We start from the raw sequence: 19,184 nt of genomic DNA, 5'->3' as shown, positions 1-19,184 counted from the left end.
CAGAGCAGGTGAAAGACCAGGCCACCTGCCTGCAGGTGCCGCCTTACCTGATGCTATAGGAGACGTGGAGGACGCCCAGGGTGTTCCGAGGCTCCGAGGCAGCAGCAGCACCCTCCTCAAGGGAGCCCTGGGAACCTCTGTTTCCTTGGGGTCCTGAGTCCCCTTCTGGGGTCAGAAAGGGGAACTCACTCATGGCCAACTGGCAGCAAAAACAGTTGAATTTTTTGGTGGCGTGACCCTTCCTGAAGTGGCTTCAGCTGAGGAGCCAGTGGCAGAGTGCCCTGCCTGCTCTTTGCCCGGTCCTAGAGTCCCTCATGAAGCAGCAGGACAGGAACTTGGCGATGGATGCCATTATCTGATGTACCTTTAGCCACAGCGTTCTTATCTTGACAGTGGGCAGAACACACCGTGTTTGTGGGAGGGTTTTCCAGAGGAACGCTGGGAGAGAGACTGGCCCAGAGGAGGACGGAGGTGGCCCTGCTCTAGGAAACAAAGACAGAAAGCTCTGGCCCAGCAGGCAGCGGCCAAGACCCAAAGGAGTTGCACTGAAGGGGCACAGACCTCGCGGGCCCCATGGCTGAGAAGGCCACAGAGGAGACAGGGCTGTGGAAAGAGGCCTCTCCCCAGGAGGCCTCGGTGAGTGACCGGCACGACCTCTGTCGGTGGGAGGGGAGGAACTGGACCTTTCTTTGTTCCTTCAGGAGCTTGGAACAAGCAGAATGAGAATGTAGAGCAGGACTCTATTTCTGGGATGTCAGAGGGTGGTGGGGAGCAGATCTGTAGGCCTGGAGGCCTCTGAGATCACTTTTGGCCCTAAAGCATGCTCCTAGAGGAAAATGAGGTTCTTATGTGAGACTTGGGCTGATTTTGCCTTTTCCAAAATCAAGACTCCACTGCAGAAATGTGCTCATACATACCAGGAACTCTCCGGGTGTCTCCTTTGTTCACGCAGCTGTCAGGTCAAGAATCTCAATGGCAGTAAAGTGAGAGATGACAGGTGACTTTTGTGGGAACATCAGGTTTTATGCTCAAATAATGCAGGCAAATGTAAGATCTGGGAATGAACTGGAAGGAACAGACATCGGCCAAGGGACCTTCCTCTCTCATTTTAACAGAGAAATGTTTACTTGGTAAATGGCCTTTGAGTGGAGAGAGTGGGCGGGATTTGTAGCAAGAGGCTACATTGGAAGAAAGAAGGGATGCTGGTCCCACCTCTGCTTGACCCTGCCCCACATTTCTGTCAGTTCGGGTGCCCCGAGGAGGACTGAGGTGGCCCCGCTCTCAGAAACAGAAAGCTCTGGCCCAGCACCCAGCAGCTAAGACCCAAAGGAGTTGCACTGAAGGGGCAGGAAGCCACGGGCACCTGGACTGCCTGGCCAGGCTGACGGAGCCCACTTTTCCTACCAGTTCTTCAACCACAGCAATGACCAGCTTTGCTCTCTGAGTTCCTGTGGGGCCAGCCCCTGTGGGGAAATGACCCCTACCAGCCAGGGCAGCAATGGTTACCTCCTGAACAGGACATAAAGTCAGGGGTGGCTTTAAGGACATCTTCTACCCTAAAGGTCACCACCACAGAGTGAGAGGCAGAACTCCACATGCAAAAAAATGCATGCAGGCCCTTCCGCTGACAATTTCCTTTTCTTCAATTCTGTTACTCTAGGTGCCATGCCACGGTCTGCCCCGCCCACCCCCTTTTTTTTTGTGCAGGGGGTAGTATCCAGGGGCTCCAGCAAGCCGGTAAAATGCTGTATCACTGAGCTATAACCCCAACCCCTACCTCTAACGTTTGTGGGGCCTGGAACAAAAGGATGGGGACCACATACTCTATGTCTAGGAAAAGCTATCAGTCAAGCCGGGCACAGAGTTGCACACCTGTTATCCCAGCAGCTTTGGAGGCTGAGGCAGGAGAATGGCAAACTCAAGGCTAGCCTCAGCAATTTAGAGAGGCCCTAAGCAACTTAGCAAGACCCTGTGTCAAAATAAAATATAAAAAGGGCTGGGGGGGAGCCGGGATTGTGGCTCAGCGGTAGAGCGCTCACCTAGCACGGACGGTGCCTGGGTTCGATCCTCAGCACCACATAAAAAATAAAGGTATTGTGTTGTGTCCATCTACACCTAAAAAAAAGAAAAATATTAAAAAAAATACTTAAAAAAGAAAGGGCTGGGGATGTGGCTTAGTTGTTAAGCATCCCTGATTTAAAAAAAAAAAAAAAAAAAGCTATCCATCAAACTAAGTACTATTAAATAAAATAGTTTGTATCCTCTTACTTTGACATACCTTCCTTACAACCTGAAAGGTCAGGGTGTTACCAAAAGTTTGGTGCTTGTCTCCAGTGCCAATCCAATAACAAGGACACATTTTGACAAAAAGGAAAGAAAGAAGGTTTATTGCTAGCAAAGGAGAAACACAGGGGACTCCTGTCACAGAGGCTGTGATTCTGCCCATCAGCAGAAAGTCATTTCTGAGATCTTCTGGTGCCATCCCCAAAGTCTGGATTACTTCCTTTCTATGGGGTGTGTACTCAGGGAACGATAACTCTGCTTAAGTGGGGAAGAAAGATAATCCTGTTTCCCCTGAGATTAGGGAGGAGCAGGGAGAGAGGAAGAGAAAGATACATGTCCATTTTAAAGATCAGATGCAGTGGCTACGTTCAAAAGGGCTACATTCAAAGCACAGAGTGGGCCACTGTTACAAGGGTTTCTCAGAGGAGCAGCTAGGATGTGGTGGCATGGGGAGCTGGCTTTTAGCCCAAGCCATGATCTGTCTTCTTCTCTGCCCACCCCTAGCTCCATCCCACTCTATCACCAACTCCTCCAGCCAGCCCTGTGGTCACCCCAGCCTCACATTCCATCCATGTCCCTCACAGACAGATGTCCCTCTGGCTTGGAGGATCACTTGAGTGCTACTGTCAGTGTCCCTGAAGAAGAACCTCGGAACCAGTGAATGCAGGCCCTGGGGATGGGACTGAGGCAGGTTGCACAGGGACATCTGGCGTCAAGTACCTGGAATGGCAGGTGCCCATGGCACACCCAGTCCCCACATCAGGAGCAAGAGCGGGGCCAGGGAAGGACAAGAGAGGCCTGGGCTCCAGGCAGAGCTGTGCGAGATCTGGTCTTAATGTTTCAGTAAAGGCCCAGGAGTGTCCCCACAGCCAGGAACAAACCCTGCATGTCCCCGTCAGCCACAAGTAAGCCCTCACTCAGCGTGTCACCCCTGCAGACGCCACTCCTGAACCAGAACTGTGCTCCGCGCTGAGCTTCCTTCCTGTCTCTGCTTCTGACTCGGGAATTTGATCAGAATTTAATACAAGGAGAAATTACAATGTAGCCCAGCAGGCGCTGAGCTGGTTACCTACAAATAAACCTGCTTTTGCTTTTTTGGGTGTCACCTGTCAGAAATTCAAGTGATGTTCTGACAGTCGTACTGATTAAGATGTCAGCTGAATAGATATTTAAGTATTTGAAAAATACAGAGAGTTTGTCAAAACCTCAGGAAGAGTCTAACAAATCCTTCCTGGGAGCCAAGGAAAATATTTTAAAAGAGAACAGAGGACATCTTCAACCCAGGCGCCAATTTTCTTCCAAAAGCAGAGCTGCCTACGTGGCTCTGGGCAGGCACAGTCCCTCCATGATCTCAGGGCTGGGGGCCACTGGCACCTTTTAACTTCATCTGTCCTCCCTCTTGCTGCCTCTTCCCCTGGACCCCAGGGCTCTCTCCTCAAATCATAGCATGCTGGACTTGAGGTCACCTCCCACACATTGCTCCAGACTCCAAATGTCTGTCTTTGTGTCATCAGCAGCTCCTCTGTCCCTAAACCCAACCTGGAGAGCTTTGGGCCTGCAGTAGCAATTTCTGAGTTAATTCATATCTGATGCTGATTAACTAATAACCCTCCTGTTTGAAAAACAAGACAATAGGGTGCACGTTAGCCCAGATGAGTCCTTCAGCAGTTGATGCATGTTCTGATAGTTAACACAAAAAACTGGAGAAACTGGGCAGGGTGGTGATGGTGGGAGTGGCCAGAGAAGGCAAGCACAGGGTCAACTGGCCAGGAGTCCAGCTGTTTCCTGAACCTCCTTTCTTCTTTCCTCCCACTCCCCTCACCCCTACACATGTGTGTGTGTGTGTTTTTTTTTTTTGGGGGGGGGGCCCTGGGGATTGAACCCAGGTGTGCTTTACCACTGAGCTATATCCCCAGAACTTTTCATTTTTTATTTTGAGACAGTATCTTCCTTAATTTGCTGAGGATCTCACTAAATTGCTAAGGCTGGCCTTCAACTTGTGATCCTCCTGTCTCAGCCCCCAGAGGAGCTGGGATCATAGGCTTATGCCACAGCACTCACCCTCCCTCCTGCTTTGAAGCATGGGCTGCATGGGGGGAAGGTGGGAGTTCTACTCCTAGCCTTGGTCTCTCCATTTGAAAACATATTGTGAAATATTTCAAACATTCATTTACTCAGGGAAGTCCTACTCACCCACCGCTGATTTCCAAGCTAAACCCCACTCCATTACCCTTCTCCCCTTTATCTGTCCTGGTTCCTCAAATATAACCCCTCTCCTGAGTGAGGTGTCTTATTTTTCCCATGTTTTTACTGGGTAATTTTTTTTTTTGGGGGGGGGGGTACCAGGGAATGAACTCAGGGCACTCTACTACTGAGCCACATCCCCAGCCCTATTTTGTATTTTAGTTAGAGACAGGGTCTCACTGAATTGTTTAGCACCTCAATTATGCTGAGGCTGGCTTTGAACTTACCCTCTCCTGCTTCAACCTTCTGAGTTGCTGGGATCACAGGCACGTGCCACTGTGCCCAGCTTTGCTGAGTGACTTTTTAAAGATATTTTTTAGTTGTCAATGGATCTTTTATTTGTTTATTTGTTTGTTTATATGCGGTGTTGGAGGAGGAATCCAGGGCCTCACACATGCCCAAGCAAGTGCTCTACCGCTGAGCCACAACTCCAGCCCTTTACAGGGTAATTTTGATCATAGTTCAACCCTTAAGCCATGTAAGTAGCTTTGGTCTGCTGTTTTAATACTCTCCTGGGACTCTGGGGGCTGCTCATAGGACACCTGCCACTTGTACTAATCCCCCCACTTCCATTGGTCTGGAGTGTTCTTTTCCAGGACCTCCTACCTCCACTATTGCAGGGGTAATTTGACAAAGTCATTGTCATATTTTTTTGGCCTGAGGCACGTGTGGATGTTGTGTTCGAGGTGAAGACGCACCTAGACCAGAAACTTGAGGTCAGCCTGCCTCTAGGTCTGACCGTCTTTCTCCATCCTAACACTTGACTTACTAAGCTTACTAAAATCTAAGCTTCTCAGAGATGCCCTTTTTCACTGTCACTTCCCAAGTTCCAAGCCTGAAGTGGATTGGGGACTCCCAGGTGAGGATTTGTCGTGTGCTTCGTTGAAGGAACGTGTCAGTGAGAGAAGGGCAGCTCTGAGGGCCAAAGCTCGCGGGAGCTTGTTAATGAGTCCATACTTAATCCTGCTCTAGTGAACCAGAAGGAGAGTGCAGGGCACTAGGAGATACCCCGCCAGACCCAGGGTTCCCCAGCTCCCAGCTCAGGTCGTGCCACTCGGCTGTCTCCAGTTGGGTCATTCATCATGGTCATCATCACTCAAATCCATCTGAGCGTCATTCATCAGGCGCTGCATGGATTTGAGACCACATAGGCCTGAAGTTGAGGTTCTTTGGCGGTAAAGGCCATCCTGGGAGAACCCCAAGCTCCTCCTGAAGGAGGGAGATGTGCAAGACTCCTGTTCTCTGGGGTTCCACCTGCACAAACCCATCTCCTGCCAATGTGGACCCTCAACCACATTGACAGCCGCTGCTGTCACCTCTCGGGTCACCTTCTGTCTTCTCCTACATCCTCTTCAGTCTCTGCAGGAGTCCCTCCCCTTCATGTCTCCCAGCAGGGCCTCCAGGACAGCTTGTTCTCCTCTGAAAGTGACAATAGCCTGTACTTTACCTACAGTGGCCAGTCCAACACCCTGGAAGTCAGAGACCTCACCTACCAGGTATGGGCACAGTGTGCCTGGGTTGAAGGGAAGAGGAGTGACAGGGAAGCCACAGAATTCCCCAAGTGGAAGGGAAGGGTGAGCCGGTCCTGCAGGCTTTCTTCTCCCAAGGACAGAGCCCAATCTATGCTGATGCCTCACTTGTGGGGTGTGTGCACCAGGGAGATTTCTCTCATTCATCACCTACACATGGAACTGGAAATGAGGGGCATGAAGAAGGTTGGAGCCGGTTGTGGAAAAAAAAATATGCATGGGAGGGTTGGGGTTGTGGCTCAGTGGTAGAGCACTTGCCTAGCATGTGTGAGGCCCTGGGTTTGATCCTTAGCACCACATAAAATAAATAAAAATGAAGGCATTGTGTCCATCCTTAGAATATATATATATATATATTTTAAAAAATGCATCTGGGGCACTGTACCACTGGGCCGCACTCCAGCCCTTCTTATTATTTACTTAGAGACAGAGTCTCAATAAGTTACCCAGATTGGCTTCAAACTTACAATCCTTCTGCCTCAGCCTCCTGAGTAGCTGGGATTATAGGCATGCACCACCATGCCTGGCTCTGGATGGCTCCCTCTCTCTCTCCCTCTCTCTCTCATTAAATCGTGTGTGTGTGTGTGTGTGTGTGTGTTTTTGTGTGTGTATCTCACTTTACCACAGAGCTACATCCTCAGTCCTTTTTATTTTTTAATTTTTTATATTTTGAGATAGGGTTTCACTAAGTTGCTGAGGGTATTGCTAATTTGTGATCCTCTTGTCTCCGCTTCCTGAATTGCTGGGATTACAGGCATAAGCCACCACATCTGGCTGCAAGTCTTTTTTAACTTTAGATTTTGAAATAAATTTAGACTTTTGAAAAAGTTACAAAAATAATTTGGCATTCCCATGTTCCTTTCGTCCAGCTTCTCTAATGTTAAACTCTTGCATATGTCAGTGTAATTATCAAAACTAAGAAATTCAGCTGGGTGCAGTGGCACATGCCTGTAATCCTGTGACTCAGGAAGCGGAGGCAGGAGGATCACAAGTTCCAGGCAAGCCTTGGCAAATTAGGGAGGCAAGACGCTGTCTCAAAAAATAAAAAAGTTTGGGGATGTAGTTCAGTGGTAGAGTTCAATCCCCATTACCGGAAAATTAAAAATTTAAAAACAAGAAATTCACAATGTGCAATGCTATTTAGTAAATTATATATTTATTCAGATTTCATCTATCTATCTATCTATCATCACTATATATCTATTTATGTATACTTTTTGGTAAAATACACGGTCCCAAGAGCTAATAAAATAACCAGAATAACCAGAATGCAAAGAGGTTCTAAGGAATGTCTTGGTCAGAATCAAGGGCCCCTATTCCCCCACTTCCCCAGGACAGACCACATGTTTCCCAGATGGAACATGGTGAATCTCAGGGATGGGAATCTGGCTTCTTGTGAGCATGAATTGAGACAAGCTAATGAGCCACACCATAACCTCTCTCTGCTCTGCCACTTATTAAAACTGTGTTACCTTGAGCAAGTTACTTAACTGCTCCGAGACTCATCTGTAAAACAGAGATTATTATAGAACATGTGCTATAGGTTTGCAATGAAGATTGAAATAAATCATGGATATAAAATGATTAACAAATGTCCTGAACAGTATCATTTTTTTGTTGTTGTTGTTCTGTTCTGCTATTGCACACGCTTTCCTGTCTCCTTATCCTTGGACTTGGAAGTAGCTGTTCGGGTTCTCAGTATGGTGGGTTCTGCCTCTATTTTTGGCAGACCCTGGGTCAGGGGGTGCCTCAGGTCTGTTGTAAATCAGCAGGGGGGAGGGGGGTGCCCTGGGAACAGGGGCAAAAGAAGGGACAAGGGAGCTGAACAGAGTCTGCTGAAGCCCTCTAAGCTGTTTGGCTTTTTGAGGAACCTCTGATGTCTCCCACAGGTGGACACGGCCTCCCAGGTGCCTTGGTTCGAGCAGTTGGCTCAGTTCAAAATACCTTGGTTGTCTCACGGCAGCCAAGACTCCCGTGAGCTGGGCATCAGGAACCTGAGCTTCAAAGTCAGAAGTGGGCAGATGCTGGCCATCATAGGGAGCTCAGGTACCACGGAAAGCAAACTGTTGGGCAGTGGTTTCTCTCTCCTGGGATGCAGAATGGACCTTCAGACAGAGAGATGCTTCTCATAAAACCCTTTGCTAGTAACTCCTCTTATTAGCTCTTATTAGATGGTTGCTACTACTATGAATGACGAATGTGTCTCTGGTCTACCTGGAGCTGCAGCCATAGCGTCAGTCTTTAGTTAGCACCTGCATTAAAAGAGGATGATCAGGAAGCTTCAGAACATCAAGTTCTCTTTAGAGACTCCTCCAGCCACAGGGCACTCGTTGGGGTCATTACCCCCATAGTCCGACTCAGGTCATGGTCAGACCGTGACTAGGCAGAGTTCTGCCAAACTCTCCCCCTCCAAAGTCATAGCCAACCTGCAACCTTCTGCAGAGAACTGGACTCTTGGATTGCTTCAAATAGACACTTCTCAAGGCTAAATTAGTAAATTATATATTTTATATTATAGAGTATCAGAGCGGCAAGGGGACTTGGATTTCAAAGTTCAAGCTGGGGACTCTCCTCCTTACCAGCTTTGAAGCATTTTTACAGAAAGATTTTCAAATTATCTAGTATTCAATACTTCTAGGGTACTTTTCTCTCTCTCTCTCTCTCTCTCTCTCTCTCTCTCACACACACACACACACACACACACACATTTCCCTTAATTTGATTGATGTGGACACTAAATCCAAAGGACACACAAACTAGAACTTAAACTTGGTCCCCTGATTCTCAGATCCAGGTGTTTCTTCCAGGGACACCTTACACAGTATAGAGAGAACACTTTATATCTTTTAATTAATCATTTCCAGAGGTAGAGATTACTCAACGTTTTGAACATCTACCCCAAACTTTTACACTCCTCTGATAGAGAAGTTCTGTTTATTGTCTAACCAAAGATCAAATGAGTTACTATGTGCAAATGTACTTTGTAACTAAAACAACATGCACAATCATTAAGCCCCTCCCCCTCTGGCTCTGTCCCTATAATTCGGACCTAACCAAGAAAAAAAGCATTATTTTGATTTTTAACTTCCGATAGTTTTTCTTGTTGTTATCTGCTTTTTCTTCCTAAACTGAGCATGTGGGGGGCTCTCAGGCCCTTCTGTGGAATCATTCTGGTGAATACATGGCACATCCGACTCTAGCTCAGAGTCTACCTGATTTGTGATTGAGGAAAGGGGAGTTCAGAGAGGCGGAGCAGGAATTACATTGAGTAATCTCTAGGTCTTTTGACTGCAGGTTCAACATTGTTTGGCTTCAGGTTTACTTGGCGGAAATTATTAAAATGATTTCTTAGAAAGGTTTATCCATTGTATTATCTGTGACTTTTAAGATACACGCACACACACAAATGCTGGCCATATTTTTTTTTTTAAATTATATATCAGCTCCAGGCATTTAGCTTCTATAGAATCAGCAATGCCAAAAGTCTTCCGATTAATAAATTTGCTGGTGGGGAGATGCCAGCCTTTTTACAAGGATCTTGAGGGCCCATGAATGTTTTCTCTGGGTTCAGAGAGGGCCTCCCCAATGTACCAGGCACCCTCCTTTGAAAAAACTGCCTACGCCTCCAACAAAGTTCTGCATAGGAAATGTGGTTCCCTTGCTCTCTTACTGGGAATCCATGGTCCCTGTCCTCACTGGCAAAGTCCCCTGCTCTCCCAGAGCCAGCAGCTGATGTCTGAGGCTACGCAGGAGCAGGACTGAGGCCCCTCTCTTTGCTTCCTCCTCTGGCTATTTTGCTCCACCCAAATTCTCAGGGATCCTGAATGAGGTGCACACAGGGGGTAGGGTGCAGGTCCCTTCCACTCAAAGTGCCTGGACAGTAAGCAGGAAGATGACATGGGGAAGCCTCCTAGTTTTTTAATTTTTCGTTGAGTGCCTTGGAGCTGCCTGCAGACCACCCATGGCATATGGCAAGGAAAACTTGTCACATGTTGTCTATTGCCACTTTCCTTGTTTGAAAACAACTTGGAAAACTTGCTCTCCAAGAGGGATGTACTTAAGGAAACCAAAACCCACCTGGGGCAGACTGGACAGAGCTTTCTCCCAGCTGGGGCTAAACAGCATTCAGTTTAAACATCTGTTAAAGAAAGAGCCACATCAAATGCTTTTGGAAATTAGATCTAACCTGATGCTCACTTCCCTAAATCAATGGTAGTCTTCTTTTCTTTCTTTTTAGTTGTAGATGGACACAATACCTTTATTTTATTTATTTATTTTTATGTGGTACTGAGAATGGAACTCAGGGCCTCACACGTGCCAGGCGAGCGCTCTACCAGTGAGCCACAACCCCAGCCCCCAATAGTAGTTTTTTGTCATTCATATGTGGATGGTGTTAACTTGAGCTTTGGGATCTTTTTTTTTTCTTTTTTTCTTTTTAAGAGTAAAATACACCACTGATAGAAATAAGAGAGAAGGGTATAGATACATTCAGAAGGGTATAGATACACTATGCTTTAAAATTATTTCCACCTCTATTACTTTTCCACTTTCTTCCTTATGTTTCAAAATAAGTTCTGGTTTTGCATTTTTAAAAGACACCCTATGAATATTCCAAGTTAGTTCTTCCCACAAAGCCAGCCTCTGAGCTAAACAACAATGAATGGTGAAATCTTGCTGGCATGTTTGTCAGCCAGGAGTGGTTCCGCTTCACAGCGCAATTAACCCCAGCCTTGCTTGGGTTGGAAGAGCATTGGTTGGCAGTGGAAAGTGACAAACATTCCAGGCATGAGCAGGACTCCAGCCTTCTCCTGTCATGCAGCCCCTGGCTGACCTGGCCAAACCCCTGGGATAAATGTGTCTTGACCTCAAGGGTACCCCAAGTTGACTGCAGAAAACAGGTCCATCCCAGGTCTAGGAGCATGCCACCTTCCCTGGAATTTGGCCACTTCTGTGAGGAAGCTGTCCACTGGCCCCTGTAGGAGCTCTGTCCTCAGGGATGTCTGGTTGCTTTGCAGGCTGTGGAAGAGTCTCATTGCTGGATGTGATTACGGGCCGTCACCACGGTGGCAAGATGAAGTCAGGCAGTATCTGGATCAACAGGCAGCCCAGCACCCCTCAGGTCGTGAGGAAGTGCGTGGCCCACGTGCGCCAGCATGACCAGCTGCTGCCCAACCTGACGGTCCGAGAGACCCTGGCCTTCGTTGCCCAGATGCGCCTGCCTAGAAGCTTCTCGAAGGCTCAGCGTGACAAAAGGGTAACTAACTAACTGACCCCAGTAGTGACCTCTGGGGTCAGAAAAGACACATATTCTTCCCCTTCCCCACCGTCCCTGGCCTGCCTCGGGACCCAACCCAGGTGGAGTTTGAGCAATACAGCTCATCTTCCACCTGCAGGAAAGAGGCCATATGGTCACTCCCCCGCCCCCATCATTCAGTAGTTCTTTAGGACCTCCAGAAGCCATCTCAGCCCCAGTGGGTCCCCTTCATATTCATCCAACGTATGATTTGTGTATGTTTTCTGGTCCTGTGTGGGCAATCAGCCCAACTGTCAGTCCCTATGTTCCCAACACACGGCGATGCTCCCTCTTGGTGAACCTCCCAGGACAGGGGACAGGACGGGGGCAGGAGCACAGCAACAGAGAAATGAAGAGCTGCAAATGAAGGGCTCCCTCACTTTAACACCTGGGCGGAGGAGCAAGTGTCTCTACACTTTGGGTCCTAACGTGTGCAGCCCTTGGGGGGGCTCAGGCTGCGCTCCGCCTGCAGGTGGAGGACGTGATAGCGGAGCTGCGGCTGCGCCAGTGCGCCAACACCCGCGTGGGCAACGCGTATGTGCGCGGGGTGTCTGGGGGCGAGCGGAGGCGAGTCAGCATCGGAGTGCAGCTGCTGTGGAACCCAGGTAAGGGCCGGGCACGGGGGGCGCTGAGTCGGCTGCTCTGCCTGGCTGGGGCCAGCGCGGTCACCAGGCTCCTTGCTCTGTCGTTGGGAAGGAATCCTCATCCTGGACGAACCCACCTCCGGGCTCGACAGCTTCACTGCCCACAACCTGGTGAAAACCTTGTCCCGTCTGGCCAAGGGCAACAGGCTGGTGCTCATCTCCCTCCACCAGCCTCGCTCGGACATCTTCAAGCTGTTTGACCTGGTCCTCCTGATGACGTCGGGCACCACCATCTACCTTGGAGCCGCCCAGCACATGGTCCAGTATTTCACGGCCATCGGCTACCCCTGTCCCCGCTACAGCAACCCTGCCGACTTCTATGGTGAGGTAGCAAGGCCAGTGAACCGTGACCTGGTGCACAGGACCCTCCCCACCCACTCTTCATCTCTTGCTGAAAAGATGCAGGAAAAAATTCTCAAACATCAGGAAAGGAGGAAGGAGTGGGTGGTGGGCAGAGCCAGGTGGAAGATTTTGATCAGTTTGCCAAGGATCAGATGCTAGAAAGAGGATGTGAAAAAAGGTATCATCTCACAAATAGCCACCCTTCTGTGCAGGACAGATTGGGATGTACAGAGGGGATAGAATCCAAAGGGTTTAGATGATTTCTACAGTTGTGGTCTTTATTCAGACTCGGTTAAGGAAACAGGCTATTTAAGATCCACAAGCCACCAGGGAATCTTAAGAGTGTGCCCTGATGTCCCCACAGAGGCAGGGAGCCTGCAGGTTCAGTGGGGTGGAGGGGTCCAGGGAAGAGCTAGCTCAGGGCCTCACCGTTGGCCTTGGCCACTGAACCTCTAGTTATGAAAATGGCTCTTTCACCCTCAGACAGCTTTCTCCGGGGTCCTGAGCACACAATATTACACATTTGTCAAATATGTGATGAGTTTATGTATTCCTGGGGACCAGAGGCCTTTTCAGGTGCCTGACCTGAAAGCACCCCTCAAGAGCACTGAGAACTGGCATGGCTGCTGGACAGGTGGCATAGTTATGCCAGGGTCAGGGGATGCAGCAGCTGTGGCTGGTCTCCGAGGTCGCCTGGAGCTTCAGGTTCTTCCCGGGATGGCAAAGTGTAGAAAGGAGTTCACCAATAAGTCTGACCACCGGACGGACCATATCTTCAAAGGCATACACAAAAGGGCCCAGATTGCCAAGCTCCAGAGGGTCTCCTGTTTGGCCTTCACATCCCTGTCAGGCCAAGGTCATCTCCATGTTTGCAGATGGGAAGACTGGAGCAGAAAGAGCTCAGCCCCTTTTCTGCTAGGGCACAGCTGTAAGGTCCAGAACACTGATGCACCCAGTCCCAGGCCTGGACTCTAGTCCTGCTACCCAGGTTCTCCTCCCAGCATCCTGGCTACCTTCCATCCCTCCCCCAGGAGAACAGGCCACTCTTCCTGGCCCCTACTCCTTGCCTCTGCACTTGTGGCCTTGATGACCTCACACAGAGGTCACCCTCCCTTCCAGTGCTCAGGTGCCATTCTGACTTCCTGCCAGTGTATCATTCTATGGCCAGCCATCCTCAGATAAGAGGGCAGAGGGCACCTGCCAACCTGGTCACTGGGGGTAATTTGATGTAACCTTGGTCACAGGTTACCGGAAGTTAAATGCCCATAGCAGATTGGAAAACTCTTTTGTATCATGATTTGGGAGAAGTAGGAGTGGGGGCCCTCACCAGTATGGAGTATGGGAGTCACGTAGGGTGGGAGGGTGCCCAGTGTTTTGAGCTATCGTTCCTGAGGGAACAAACAGATGGTGTTTATAAGGCCCCTCTTAGACGTGGTCCTGTCTCAGAAGTGTAATGTACACAGGAGGAGGGAAAAGAGAGAAGTGACGGAGACTTCCAGCCACACAAATGCTCTGAAGACAGAATGGTAGAGGAACAAGGGTGTGCTTGGGTCTGGAACCAGGAGGGTGTTGAAGGCCCTGCTAAGACTGGTGGGGTTTCTTTTCCTGGCATTGCAGGGGCACTGGAGGTTAAGGCAGAGCACTGTGAGAGGAGGGCCGTGGCATGGGACTGCCAGGCCTGGTTCAGGACAGCAACCCCTGGGACCTAGAGGTGGCTGTCCTCTTAGCCTCTCTCCAGCTGGTGGGCGGACTCCTTTCCCTGGGGTCAAAGGAGATGACCAAGGGCAGTGCTCTCTGTAGCAAGGGCTGGTCCCTTGCACCCTCCAAGCAAACACGTTCCTCCCTTAGGCAAGCTGCTTAGGAAGCCAAATGATTGATTAACAGGGAGAGAGTGACCTTCCAGGAACCTGAGTCCCCAGCTAGCCCATGACCAGCCCTCCTTCTCCCAGTGGGCTCAGGCATACCTGCAAGGCTGAGCCCTCATTACCAGCTTCCTGGACAGCTGGATTGGGAGCCAGGGCATAACTGTGGTGCAGACTTTGGCTCCTGGGATGTCCCCATAATGAGCCTGGGTGGTGGGACTGGGGCCAATGCCGCTGTTGTTCACCACTTCCTGGTCCATGTGTTTCTCCTGAGGCCTTTGCAAATGTGGTTAGGCCTTGCAGGAGGAGAGACCAGCCATGGGGATCTTTCTGACTCCCTCTGCTCTGACCATCACTTCGTGGTTCCCACTCAGATAGTGGGGAGCTTGTCTTGGAGCCTCTATCCATGGCCCTGTGTCCTCTGCTTACAGTGGACTTGACCAGCATCAACAGATGCAGCAGAGAGCAGGAAATGGCCACCCGGGAGAAGGCTCAGTCACTTGCAGCCCTGTTTCTAGAAAAAGTGCGTGGCTTTGATGACTTCCTGTGGAAAGCAGAGACGAAGGAGCTGGATGTGGGCACCTGTGCAGCCAGGTACAGTGGGCCAGCATCTTGGAGTGGTAAGTACCCTGTGGCGGGTCCCAGTCCCTGACCCAGCCACATACTTACTGTCTCCCAACAGCCAGACCCTCCTGCAAGACTCCGGCCACCTCTCAATTCTCACTGAGCAGCCTGGGGCAGTGCAGCAGTTTGCTACCCTGATCCGGTAACTCTCTTTCATTTGTCGCCAGGTCCCCAAAGTCTCTGAGTAGCAAATCAAGCCTTTTCTATCTAATGTGAATTTGGGGCTGCGGGTGGAGCTCAATGGTAGAGCACTTGCCTAGCGCGTACAGAGTCCTGGATTTGATCCCGTTCCCGCCCAAGAAGGGGAATTTGAAGGAGGAAGCAAGAGGTAGAACTTTTTGAAAAACAGCATCCTCAGGCCCAGAACCAGCCCTCAGGACATGAGAGACATCTGTTAAAATTCCTTCAAAAAAAATTAAAATTTGTTAAACAAAATTAAAATAGTCTTACTGGCCTAGTAATACTAGAGATAGCATAGTGGTCATTTGGGAAAAATTCAGACACTACTGGAGAATCTGTCTTGGAAACAGAAGAGTCCCTGTCACATCAGCCCAGGCTCACGTGCTCTGCATGTGTCATGCTAATCATTTCCATATACATAAACATTTCAATACACGAGTCAGATCTGCATATTGTTCCGTGGTCAGCTGTTTTTCTCACTTAGCACCTCTGACCCTCACCTCTCTACCACGTTCAACATAGCCATTCTTCATTTATTTGTCCAGTCCCTACTGATGATCAGATTTTTTTTTACGCTTTTGCAATTACAATTAATGCTGTGGCAGACTTGCCAACTAATACTTGCCCATCCATCTTTATGGGCCTAATTGATTTTCCCCTCCACAAATTATTTGTAAGTAAAATTGTCAGACTGCTAATAAAAGCCACAATCATTTATTTAGTACTTACTATGGGGACATATACTCTCATCATTTTTCTGATTTAGTCCTCATAGGAACTCTGTAAGGTGGGTGTCACTATCCCCATTTTACAGATGACAAAAATGAGGCTTCCAGAGGTTATAGGACATTCCCAAGGTCACCCCACAACTATGTTTTCCCCTTGATACCGTTTTCTTTTGTTTTCTTAAGTCGTCAGATTTCCAATGACTTCCGAGACCTGCCGACCCTCTTCATTCATGGGGTGGAGGCCTGTCTGATGTCCCTAATTATAGGGTTCCTCTACTATGGCCATGGGGACATCAAGCTCTCCTTTATGGACATGGCAGCCCTCTTGTTCATGATCGGAGCACTCATCCCTTTCAACGTCATTCTGGATGTCATCTCTAAAGGTGAGTGTCACCTGCTGTCCTGAGCAGACCAGGAAGCAGGCAGACATGGGCATCAGCCACTCTCTGAACTAGTCCAAGACTGAACTCTGTGCTCTTCCGAGCTCCTGGGGACAATGGGCTTTGCAGAATAATCGCATCATGATTGTGGAATAAAAGAGAATTGTTTTAAAAGTATGCAAATTAATATGAGTGTGCAAACGGAAGCAAATTACCAGTGTCTTAGCCGTGGTGATCCTAACAGGATTTATACTTGAGAGTGGCTTGCAAGCCACAGAACCACAACCCCTAAAGAGCCTCCCCAAACTCCTGAATCAGGGTGGCTTTACTGTGTCTGTTTTTTAAAAACAAACAAACAGAAAAGGTAGGAGCTACAACTACTTTTAGTAGTATTAACAGAGATGCAAAATCACAAACACTGTCGGTTGCTTTCACCATTTCAATCTTTTCTTCCCTGCCCCTCTTTAGGTCACTCAGAGAGGGCAATGCTGTACCATGAACTGGATGACGGACTGTACACAGCTGGTCCATATTTCTTTGCCAAGGTGACTGCAGGGGGAAGGAGCAGCGTGCACTGTGCAGTCATTGCTGGGAGGTTTTGCCGAGCCCAGGAGGGTGTGTTGTTTATGATGGCAGATACCACATCCACCATGTGAATTTCAGAGCCGTGCATACATATGTGTGTGTGTGTGTGTGTGTGTGTGTGTTTGGTAGTACTGGGAATCGAACTCAGGGACACTCTTGAACTTGTGATCCTCCTGCCTCAGCCTCCTGAGTTGCTGGGATTACAGGCATGAACCTCTAAGCCCCATGACTTGATAATTATTAAATATTCACTAGAAGGTCAGGATCAGGAATAAGACTTTTCTGGTCAGCAGGAACCCCAAAAGGGAAGAAGTGGGAAACACCTAGCACGTTTTAGCTCTCCAGAACCCCAGATCAGGTCACGGAAGTGTTTCCAGGAAGAGGAGGTTCAGAAAGATTATGTGACTCTACCAAGGCCACACAGCTACTAGATCTGGGAAGGAAGGCTGGGGACTTGAAACCAGGTCTTAGGAGAACAGAGGCGTTGTCCCCATGTCCTTGCAAGGGCTATCCTTTGCAGGTTCTGGGGGAGCTACCAGAGCACTGTGCCTATGTCATCATCTACGGTATGCCCATCTACTGGCTGGCCAACCTGCGGCCCGGCCTGGAGCGCTTCCTGCTGTACTTCCTGCTGGTGTGGCTGGTGGTCTTCTGCTGCAGGGCCATGGCCCTGGCCGCTGCTGCCATGCTGCCTACTTTTCACATGTCCTCCTTCTTCTGCAACGCTCTCTACAACTCCTTCTACCTCACCGGGGGCTTCATGATCAACCTGGACAACCTGTGGATAGGTGAGGCCTGCTCCCTGTGCCTGGTCAAGCACCCACGGGCCTCGCGTGGCCTGCCTTCATGTGGAGATGGAAAACCATTGCGTAGGTCCCACTCGAGGCTGGCCCTCTGGAAGCAGATGCCTTTGCCAGCGGCCTGCAGGCCATGAGAATGATTAGAGGACACAGGTGACACTTCCTCATAGCCCTCAGCAGACATACAGAAGTCACCCCAGTCCCCTCCCTCTCCACATTTGCAGTGAGCCAGCTCACATCCACCCTCCTAAATCTTTCTGAAATGTCCCCTTGACTCTATCCCCAGCTCTAGCTCCCATCATTGGACCCTGGGTCACTGCAAGAGTCTGGTCTCTGTGACGTTGGTCCTTCTCAGTGCTCACCCATGTAGAGGGCTTTCTAGGGGACACATTCACGACCCTACTTTCCTTAAAGCCTCTCAGGCTACTGGCTCCCAGCTTCCTCCCCAGCTCTTGACAGCACACGCACCCTCCCACCTCTGAACCTGTCCTGCCCCTGAGTGGGGGCCATCCCCTCCTTCCGTGGTCTCCTGAAGCCCAGTAGGGATCAGTGTCCTTCCTCCCATAGCGTGACACTCCATAGGGTCAGAGCCACGCAGCCATCTCTACTGTAGAGGTGCCAAGTGCTCTGTGAACTGAGTATGTACAGGACACCTCGTTAAATGACTCTCTAGAATTGTTATGAACCCAACACATGGGTGACCCTGCAGCCTCTCAGGACCCTCAGCCCCCATTCAGGTTCCCCACTGCCTCCTGCCCCTTGGCCTTCATGTCCTCTCTCACCTCCTTGCTCCTCAGAGTGCTTACTTCCCCTGGGCCAGACCCGGCCCAGCCCTGCCTTAGATAGGAACACGGTGCAGAGAGCAGGTGGCACCTGGGACAGGGGGCTGAGACCATGTGAATAACCTGGCTCTTGCTGTCCTCAGCACCCTCGTGGATCGCCAAGGTGTCCTTCCTCCGGTGGTGTTTCGCAGGGCTGATGCAGGTTCAGTTTAATGGATTCCTTTATACAGCACAGATAGGCAACGTCACCTTCTCGGTCCCAGGAGAGACGGTAAGTGATAAAGGCCGTGGATTCTAAATGAACGGACAACCAACTAGACATCTTCTTAATGAGCTTCCTGAATGTCTGTGTCTCCAGATCGTCAGTGCCATGGACCTGAACTCACACCCGCTCTACACCATCTACCTCATCCTCGTCGGCATCAGCGGGGGCTTCCTGTTCCTGTACTATCTTTCCTTAAGGTTCATCAAACAGAAGTCAAGCCAAGACTGGTGATTCATAGCGGAGCACAGAGTGCACACCTGTAATCCCAGTGACAAGGGAGTCTGCGGCAGGAGATCAAAAGTTTGAGGCCAGCCTTAACAATTTAGCAAGATGCTCAGCAACTGAGTAAGACCCTGGCTCAAAAAAAAAAAAAAAAAAAAAAAAAGGAAAAGGACCAGAGATGCAGCTCAGTGGTAAAATGCCCCCGAGTTCAATTCCCAGTACCAACCCCCACCCTGAAAAAATTGGTAATTCATACCTAGACGCCTGCCTGCTGATGGGAAATCTTTGACAACACTCTCTTCCTCCAAAGGAGCCCCTTCCCAGCTAATAATGATGGACATGCTCAGCTACATCCAGCCCATGGCTGCAGTGGCACAGGTCAGCCACAGGATGGCAGTAGAATAAAGACAGTTGAAAGGAA

The 19,184-nt window shown here is 49.5% G+C and overlaps 2 protein-coding genes across 5 annotated transcripts in view; one reads left to right on the top strand and one right to left on the bottom strand.

Annotated features, from left to right (window-relative positions):
* Abcg5 (ATP binding cassette subfamily G member 5) overlaps nucleotides 1-1,093 on the bottom strand; it is a 26,426-nt gene extending 25,333 nt beyond the window's left edge. The window contains exons 1-2 of the mRNA XM_046425083.2: nucleotides 918-1,093; nucleotides 48-482 (exon numbers count right to left, since the gene is read on the bottom strand). Coding sequence (XP_046281039.1) covers nucleotides 48-193 — 146 coding nt within the window. The 5' untranslated portion in view covers nucleotides 194-482; nucleotides 918-1,093. The remainder of the gene's footprint in view (nucleotides 1-47; nucleotides 483-917) is intronic.
* Nucleotides 415-19,184, top strand: Abcg8 (ATP binding cassette subfamily G member 8). Of its 4 annotated transcripts, none has more exons than XM_046425059.2 (13): nucleotides 415-636; nucleotides 5,922-6,023; nucleotides 7,946-8,102; nucleotides 11,072-11,310; nucleotides 11,822-11,954; nucleotides 12,046-12,315; nucleotides 14,629-14,791; nucleotides 14,880-14,963; nucleotides 15,913-16,112; nucleotides 16,578-16,654; nucleotides 17,215-17,482; nucleotides 18,420-18,547; nucleotides 18,635-19,184. In XM_046425059.2, exons 1-13 carry the CDS (start codon nucleotides 574-576, stop codon nucleotides 18,770-18,772), a joined length of 2,022 nt encoding a protein of 673 aa, XP_046281015.1. In that variant the 5' UTR covers nucleotides 415-573; the 3' UTR covers nucleotides 18,773-19,184. The 4 variants fall into 4 exon arrangements, with proteins under 4 accessions (XP_046281015.1, XP_046281009.1, XP_046281018.1 ...); XM_046425053.2 differs by having other exon boundaries at nucleotides 5,919-6,023; XM_046425062.2 differs by lacking the exon at nucleotides 5,922-6,023.

Source organism: Marmota monax, unplaced genomic scaffold (genome assembly GCF_021218885.2).
Source record: "Marmota monax isolate L192 unplaced genomic scaffold, Marmota_monax_Labrador192_F-V1.1 WCK01_AAM20220418_F8-fsc00015, whole genome shotgun sequence".
Taxonomy (NCBI): domain Eukaryota; kingdom Metazoa; phylum Chordata; class Mammalia; order Rodentia; family Sciuridae; genus Marmota; species Marmota monax.
Note: the sequence above shows the minus strand (reverse complement) of the source record. Positions and strands in the feature narration are given on the sequence as shown.